The following is a 9,247-nucleotide window of genomic DNA, read 5'->3' as shown; positions in this document are numbered from 1 at the left end:
TCCATGATAATGAAGAGAGGATGTAAACCCACATCACGTTTTGATGAAGTTGTGTTTTGAAACATCACTGAATAAAACTGCATCATATTTCTATTTTCCATGAATCGTCAGGGATGTTAAGGGCCTAATTTATGAGGCCAGGAGGCGATTGAGTGATCAAAATGACAAATTTTGGATGTGTTGGTACACTAGCTGCATAATTCCAAAATTTTGATATTATCGTGTATGCTTTTAGAAAAACGTCAAATTCTTAAGCATATTCTGAACCGTTCACAATTGGAATGTATACCAGGTTGTCACTAATCATAGACATTTAAACGTATCGACGAAATAACTATCAGTGGTTTCCACTGTCATGCTAAACTTCGTTAAAACACAGCACCAGAATCACACTGCCATGGCATATCTTGTTTATTTTAATAACGAGTTGAGATTCCTTAGGTAGAATCAACACAATAAGTATTTAGGACAGTTCTCACATTATTACAAAGGCGTAAGGACTAAACATTTTGCCCCGACTCAGGGAAAAAAAAGAAATGGTTTTTTTCATAATGAGATCATAAATTGGGAAGGAAGATCCAATGGCCTTTTTGTCCCTAACAACAATAAAATAATTGTAAACATTGGTTCAATTAACCTGACTATGAATATATCTTAATATTAAACTAGATAATCAGAATTGTATGTGTCATAAATCAAAATAACTTGTGATAAATTGTCAAACTACAGTAATATTACTCTATTCCTATCAATTATATTTGTTCTGTAATCTCACTATTTCACTGATACACGTATCTTTAAACAAGTTTCAACAAGAAAGAAATAACTCTAATGGTAAAACTAGCATATTTGTATGTATGCCCATAAAGGTATGTGTAAAGAATTCAAAACATTTTAGTCATTGTGTTTGTTTCGTATCAAGCTGACAAGGCGTACAATAGACTAGAATCATAATTACCGAGGTAATTAATTATTCAGGTTTCAATATGATTCCACATCATATCTTGTCCTAGCCATCTTCAAATCTCATGAATTCGCACTTATTTCATTCTGCGGGAGAGAGAGAAAAAATTGTTTTCCATAAATCTGATACTATCTGAACAAATTTGTCCCTGAGGTTATTGAAACAATTATCTGATGTATTTAATAAGACGATAATTGTAATTACATATAGAACCAAACACCCCGTGACACCAACGATCACATCGAATAAATTATTATGAAGTCTTTTCATTATTAGTGAAGGAGAAGATGTTTAAAATAGGGACTTCTACCTACAGCTTTCTACTGCACAAGGAGTTAAACTGCACCATTCATAATACGTTTCGTTCTCGGTAGTGGCGATAGTGCCATGAAGTGTTTGAGACGACTGAGGGGTATACAAGATTGTTGAAATCAAAGTCAAAATATCGAAATGGAGATATTACGATCCGGAACGTCCAGACATCTATCCAACAGGTACCCTCTGCAAGCATATCAAGTAAAGATTTCAAGATAGAAGTTTGCTTTCTGTCGTAAAACATATCATTTCGCCAAGTCCGTACCTAAAATTGAAACCGTATCCATCAAATAGGTCCTAAGATATGGTGACTATACGTCTATTTTAGAACCAAATGATCCGGACTTAGCCTCATTTCACGCTGTGATATGGTTTATAGTTTCAGATAATATTTCGGTAGACCACAAAATTAAACGTATGAGTTACTATCTTGTGTAGTTAATGATATTGATGACGTCTAATTTCACGATTATATATCCATGAACAAGAAGCAGTGTGCAGGTTTTCCTCAAGGGAGCTAACCACGAGATAAAAACGTTAACTCCATTCAACGCATCGCTTCTCCCTAACTGGGGTTGAAGAGTAAGTAATAGTGGACGTAAAACCCGTTAAATAAAAGTAAAGGTCGTTGATTGATGATGTCAGTATTTGAATGATATAAACCAAATACTCAACTGTCTATGTTATGCTTACTTAACTGTTGAATTGGATCTGTTCTCAAAGATAATTGGGGACAATCGCAAGCTCCTTGTTGAAAATCGCATAACTTTAGTAAGTTTGACACAAAGATGTGACATTTTTTATTGATTTTTTTCGGGTTTTCCGTCAGTATCACAGCTCTGATGATATGAAGACGATATCCATGGACGCCGGTGTTCTTTTAACCTGGACTCTGTACATAATACAGCATGACAACTTTCCTCAAACAAGAATAGGAGTGTTCATTCCCTAAAGATTTCAACCATTGTTTGTCATCGAAATGAAAATAAAATAGTATAAGTTTTAATAGAATTGCGAGAAGTGTACTGTGAAGTCGTTTTTTTTTTTTTTTTTTTTTAATGAAAAATCGTGGCGATATTCCAGAGGACGTCGTTAAACATCTAACTTTTAACGTCAGAGGTACTTGTTACTAGGACGCATTTACTATGTTGTGTAAGTAAGAGAGAAACTGTGATAAATTGTTTAAACAAATCAAGGAACTCGTGTGCTAGATGTGTCTGAAAGTGGTGATTTAAGACAAGTTCACGCAGTTTACTATGGAATTAATCGGTATTTAAAATGGTTTCATTACAGAGAGCACTGTACACGAGGAAGGGCTGTTTTCAAATCGTTAGTTGTTTTGCACCGGACGAGATTGTCTCCAGAGGCGGACTGGAAAAGACATTTTATAACAGATATCTATATAATGCAGAGGCAAATTTGCAAGGGAGGTCTCGGCTTAGATTAGAAGATATTGGTATATGCTCGTACAATGTCGCTTCGGGTGCTATCCAATGCTTCAACACCTACCCAAACAAAGGTAACATCAGTATGCCCAGGACCTATAGTTGAGCTGATGAAGAATAAATTTATATTGGACCAAGATAAAATAGTGTTTGATAAAAATCTTCTTTTATGGTTGTCCATAACTTGTACTAGGTGGAATTGTGATCGAGATATTAATAACTCAAAAATAGCACAAAGCAACGTGCGTTGCAGCTGATCAAGAATATTCTACATCGATGCCCTAGTGGAGCAAATCAAAAGAGAAAGCTGGTTTAAAAACATTAAGAAAATACCAACATGTCAACATAATCATAACCAAAACTCAGATTCTATAAAACTAGGACAAAACATAAACAAAAAAAGTTTACACAAAGACTCTGGATAATAAGACCATGTGTTCCGGAAGAGTAAGCGTATTCTGATTCATCGACGACACCCGAAATGCAAGCATTTGGTACAAGGTGTTATTTTTTCAATAATGCTAACATAACCGTGGATTGTAAAGCCAAAAGGTAAATAGTTTTAAATATCAAATTTCAGATAGTTAGAATTTTCCTGAGTTACTGAGAAAGAATGAAAATGTATATCACACCAGGTTCTACCATAGAAATCGCCAATTAAAGATAACGCTGAAAAGGGATGGACGTTACCATGCCGTTTAATTAATTAATAGGGAACCTGGATAGCTCAAACGAAATCATTATAGACAGATATTAGTATAAAGAATTGAAGTGTGTAAAACTACGTGAACGATCTACGTTACAATACTACTACAAACCAATGGGATTAATACGACCTTAAAGTTTTAGGGCAGGGCACTATCTTAGCTTCGTAATCCGTAGGAAGAACGATTCCGGATAATTTATACCGCGTTTCTTTTTATTTACTCTTTTTACATCGACCTTCCATCGTGACTTGTTCGCCAATTTAATTCAGTTTTATTGTCGTTTGTTGTTTCTTAGGTCACTTGCTGTCGCGTGCTCACGTGATTGATCGCCAGTGTATCAATACTAGCCAGAATGCATTAGCTAAGGCATGGTTAGGCTATCAAGTGGATGGCAAATTTTATCACAAAAACATTGTCGCAAAAGATTGAAATAAATTTCGCCGTCCTTATCCTAGAACTTCACTATGCTTATTAACATCAACATATATATTTTTAGATAAATAATATTTGCGAAGGAAATCAATTTTTTTTTTTTTTTTTGCTTTTCATCAAGCTAACTGAACATACATTGTATCAGGGGTTAAATTCTTAAATCAGCTTTATTCCACTAAAATTTTCCAAAAGAAATCGAACTTTATTTCAGAAGTATTGTAATTCGTTCATCCTTACATCTGTTGAAATTTGTCTTTATTTAAAAATCCTGTAAGATAAGGTTTTATGTTTGTTTTAATCCATTAGTTTTAGTATTTATTTCATAATTCAAGAAGACCGATTAGACACGTGAAGACAGCTTTCAGCGAACACCCATCGCCATAAATAGCACGTAACAGTAGCAATCGTGATATTTAAGTTAGGGACCGATAAACGGGATATCTTCCACGTTAGGAGTTAAATAGAAACAAAAAACGGTAAATACCCGAATGCATATGTTACGAAGATAACTTCTTTCCCGAAGCTGTTTCGAGATATTTTTTCTCACTGTTTCCGGCGTATTTTTTATTTCATGTGTTTGCTTATAGATGTACGTGCTTTAAAGGTTGTTTTCGTTGCTAAGGTTGATAAGAATAGACCTTTATCCTGCGAGAGAACAGTAATGTCTTTGTTTGACCTAGCTTTAATTTATAGTGATTCAAAAAACGATAAAAAAAAACGTTTAATGAGTGTTTATGTGAGGGGAGAAAGGGATTCGTTTCTTCTTCTTCATCTATTTCTTCTTCTTCTTTTCAATAATCATAATTTACCATGACACAATTTGTAAAACTCATTTGCATCATTGATTATTTTTTTTTGTTTCCGTAAATAAAGCTGAAATACTCGAAATATAATTCTGAAAACTGACACCCGTTTTTACGTATTTCACTTCTATATAAACAATAAGAAGTATTACAACAAGAATGTTATCAACTTTAAAAACATACATTTCAAATTGGTACTTCGAAGCAAGATTCGGTGAAAATATGAAAAGAGATAAATATAATCGTATTGGCTATAAGAAAAAGCCAATATGTTCATGAACGGTAAGATACTCAATCCCAATGATGATCACCTAAATACCAATATCTGTGCCATGCTATGTTCTCAATATGACAACCGAGATAGTATCAACGTTAGCCGTGTACCACAATATTAATGAAATAAAACACTCCAAGGAAACATGAATATATGATGTTGAAGAATAAGTGGTTTCTCGTATGTCTTCTGAAAAGGGGCATCGGAGAGCCCATAAATAGAGTATGCTATATTCCACATCAGCTGTCTAAAGCTGTAGAATGTGAGGATATCACATTGTGTAAACATAAATGGCGTTGAGATATTTTCGTTAAAAAGAGTTTCTGATAGTGATAATTCATGGTTTATCATCAAACATTATCGACAGAATAAGTTCAACCCTGAAAAATACGAAACCCAACCAGATCTACACTCCTATTCATATGTACGTTTACACTAGTTTTAATTTATCTAGTATTTCAGCCTGTATAAGACTAACCAATATCATAAAGGTCATAAAAAGGTCAAGAACACTTCCTTTTGTACTGATTTGATTTGCTATTTACCTGACGTTAGTACCCTCTGATCTCCAACCTCTAACCTCTACACCTTACCCTATACTTACTACCCTTTACTCCCTACTCTGTAACCTCCCATCCCTACCCCCTACCCTTAACACAGTATCTTTAACCATTTACAGATTATGTTGCGATCAGATCTCGCCGTCGTGGGTTTATATATATATATATGTAGGTATCACATCTGGGACTATTTCTGAAACTGAATCTATTTCAATGATTTTGTGCAGAATGTATACCCCCTACCCCCTTTCCTCTACCCTCCACCCATCCACTCTCTACCATCCACCCATTTACCCACTACCTATACCCCTTATTCCCTACCTATAGCCAAAATACAATATCTTGAACCATTTACAGGCCTTGTCGACCTGTTGCGATCCCTCTCTCCGTCGTGCGTTTATGTATATATATAACAGCTCACGGGTTACTATATATATATACACACATATATTTCTAACTACATTTGGGACAATTTCTTAAATTGAACCCATTTTAATGAAATTTTGCATGGTTTATTTATGCACTCTACCCTCTACCCCACACCCTCTACCTCCTACCCGAAATGCTGTATATTGAACCGTTTACAGCTCACGGGTTACTATTGATTTATATTTCCAGTCGTTGTTTGAACGCAAATCCATGCCCTTCTTAATGCGTGAAGTTGACTCAGCAATCGACGTGCCATATACAAGTACAACATTCAGAATTCAAATGGTGAATTTGAACAAGGAACTGATCGGAAAAACAAAATGGCCGACATAAAATCATGCTGATTCAAAAATTTTAAAATCATTATTGCCTTTTCTAAAGGATGGGAAGGAAACAACTTTTGAAAACCAAATAAAGATCAAACGAACGCTGGGCGCCTAAACGCCTCTGGAATCTATTCGTATGTTAATGGGTCCGTTTTGAAGTTGAAGTGTTTAGTGATCAGCTTTTAACATTTTGAATTAAGACGGGATCGGTTTGAAAAAAAAATATAAATATAGAAATTATGCAGGGTTTTACAAAATACAAGGTGTCATGATTCCGATCCCACAGAAAATATTGACACTATCATGATATAATTATATTGTCCCAAATTCTTCTATTCGTGTTATGTGACAGTCACTTCTGTTCATGTAGATATCTCAGTTCCGTCCAAAGACCCAAAAAGCTGACCGATCAATTATGATCTGAGCGAAACAGGAAGTATATTCCAATCACCACATGATCAAAGAGACATAATATCTATACTCTAGATTTATTTGCATTTAAGGAGCTTTATGTTTTTTGGGCAATTCAATCAATCAAATTATCATAACAGCAAATCATTTTGTATAACAATGAATTATCTATAATTTATTACTTCTCATTGTATTAGCAATAATGTCGGCCTTATCAGGGAAAAGAGTTATCTGTCCAAACCTCTACCCCCTACCCTCTACTGTCTACAACCTATCATCTACTCCTTATCTCTACCAGCAACACCGTACCCTCTACCCCCTTCTCCCTACCGTCTAACCTGTACCTCTCTACTCTCTATCATCTACCCTGTACCCCATACTCTCTAACCTCAACCCCAACACTGTACCCTTTACCCCCTACCCTGTTCCCTGTACTTCCTGCCCTGCACCCTGAACCCCCTACTCCCTACCCTCTAGTCCTTAATCCCTACTCTCTACCCCCTACCCCTTTCATCTACCCTCTACTCTGTGCCCGTTACCCTCTAATCTGTACCCCTCTACTCTCCATCATCTACCCTGTACCCCCTACCCTCTAACCTCTACTCCCTGGCCTGCACCATGTGCCCCCTACCAATTAGTCCTTACCCCCTACGCTGTACCCCCTACCCTCTGCCCTCTACCCCTTTCCTCTACCGTCTATCCCCTTTTCTCAAACCTGGCATCACACATGACATGCATGTTTGATCAATTCCATTACTGCAATGGGATTCAAAGGTCAATCGGGTCCAATACTAAGAGGCGGCTAAAAACAATTTCATTTTCGTTGTAAATTGGATATTTCATCGCTTCCTTGTTTAATATTGAATGTTAAAAACGGACCATTGAGCATTTGTTCGCGGTCCATGGCTGGGGGCTGAATGGCTCCTTTGGGGGGTAGAGGGCTGGGGGCTGAATGGCTCCTTTGGGGGTAGAGGGCTGGGGGCTGAATGGTCCCCTTGGGAGTGGAAGATTGGGGCTGAATGGTCCCTTTGGGGGTAGAGGGCTGGGGCTGAATGGTCCCTTTGGGGGTAGAGGGCTGGGGCTGAATGGTCCCTTTGGGGGTAGAAGGCTGGGGCTGAATGGTCCCTTTGGGGGTAGAGGCTTGGGGCTGAATGGTCCCTTTGGGGGTAGAGGGCTGGGGCTGAATGGTCCCTTTGGGGGTAGAGGGTTGGGGCTGAATGGTTCCTTTGGGGTAGAGGGCTGGGGCTGAATGGTCCCTTTGGAGGTAGAGGGTTGGGGCTGAATGGTCCCTTTGGGGGTAGAGGGCTGGGGTTGAATGGTCCCTTTGGGGGTAGAGGGTTGGGGCTGAATGGTTCCTTTGGGGGTAGAGGGCTGGGGCTGAATGGTCCCTTTGGGGGTAGAGGGTTGGGGCTGAATGGTCCCTTTGGGGGTAGAGGGCTGGGGCTGAATAGTCCCGTTGGGGGTAGAGGGTTGGGGCTGAATGGTTCCTGGGGGGGGGGGGGGGGCTGAATGGTCCCTTTGGGGGGTAGAGGGTTGGGGCTGAATGGTCCCTTTGGGGGTAGAGGGTTGGGGCTGAATGGTCCCTATGGGGTAGAGGGTTGGGGCTGAATGGTCCCTTTGGGGGTAGAGGGTTGGGGCTGAATGGTCCCTTTGGGGGGTAGAGGGTTGGGGCTGAATGGTCCCTTTGGGGGTAGAGGGTTGGGGCTGAATGGTTCCTTTGGGGGGGGGCTGAATGGTTCCTTGGGGGGGAGCTGAATGGTTCCTTTGTGGGTAGAGGGTTGGGGCTGACTGGTTCCTTTGGGGGGGGTTGGGTTGGGGCTTAATGGTTCCTTTGGGGGTAGAGGGTTGGGGCTGATTTGTCCCTTTGGGGGGGGGGGGGTAGAGGGCATCCCCGGCCGTTCTAGACATGCTTTTATTTATTTTCACGTTTTTCTTCATATATTAAGAAGATTTAATCATATTTGTAAATCCGTATAGATACCAATAATTAAGGGTACAGGGTACATGGTTTGGATAAATTCTGCAAACTTTTATTGAAATAGGCTCAGTTTCCGGTCGACATGACATGTACAAGGTTCACAGTACTGTTTTTGGGTAGAGGGTAGTGGGTAAAGGGTAGTGGGTAGAGGGTAGTGGGTAGTGGGTAAGAAAACGTTCTGCCGAATTTCATTTAATTGGGCTCAGTGGTTTTTCGAATTAATCATTTGTCATTCAACGGGTACATTGGTGATTGTTTCAGCTGAGAGTGAATCAAAAAAAAAAAAAACCCATTCGGATTCAAAAACGCATAAGGGCGAAGTTTAAAAATCTCCTCTGAGAATGCACAATCTTGGTGTCAATTATCCAGTTAGGTTTTATGACTTAAATTGAGATGTTTTTTCATAGTAAACATGAAAAGTAAACTCTATATGTGATTTCGGAAATCCTTGCGAGAAGTTGTTTTCATATGTCCTTGGTACAACGTGCAAAATATTGACTGCTTTTAGGAATGAAAATCTGTCAGCAGAAAAAAAAGTGAGCAGGTGAGCTATAGGGATAGCGCGGCATCAATCGTCCGGCGTCTGTCCGTCGTCCGACTTCT

The 9,247-nt window shown here is 38.8% G+C and overlaps 1 protein-coding gene across 1 annotated transcript; it reads right to left on the bottom strand.

The window, feature by feature from the left end:
• Window positions 1–7,533: 7,533 nt before the first annotated feature.
• On the bottom strand, window positions 7,534–8,574 carry LOC132559863 (uncharacterized). Its single transcript, XM_060224493.1, has one exon. It carries the CDS (start codon window positions 8,572–8,574, stop codon window positions 7,534–7,536), a length of 1,041 nt encoding a protein of 346 aa, XP_060080476.1.
• Window positions 8,575–9,247: the final 673 nt, after the last annotated feature.

This window comes from Ylistrum balloti, unplaced genomic scaffold, assembly GCF_031769215.1.
Source record: "Ylistrum balloti isolate Yb309-2 unplaced genomic scaffold, AGI_CSIRO_Ybal_v1 Utg370984, whole genome shotgun sequence".
NCBI classification, from domain to species: Eukaryota; Metazoa; Mollusca; class Bivalvia; order Pectinida; family Pectinidae; genus Ylistrum; species Ylistrum balloti.
The sequence above is the reverse complement of the archived record's forward strand: the minus strand, read 5'-3'. Positions and strand labels throughout refer to the sequence as shown.

Excerpts from the sequence above, each read along its gene's own strand:
- LOC132559863 (XM_060224493.1), bottom strand. The coding sequence starts at position 8,574 with ATGTCTAGAACGGCCGGGGATGCCCTCTACCCCCCCCCCCCCAAAGGG.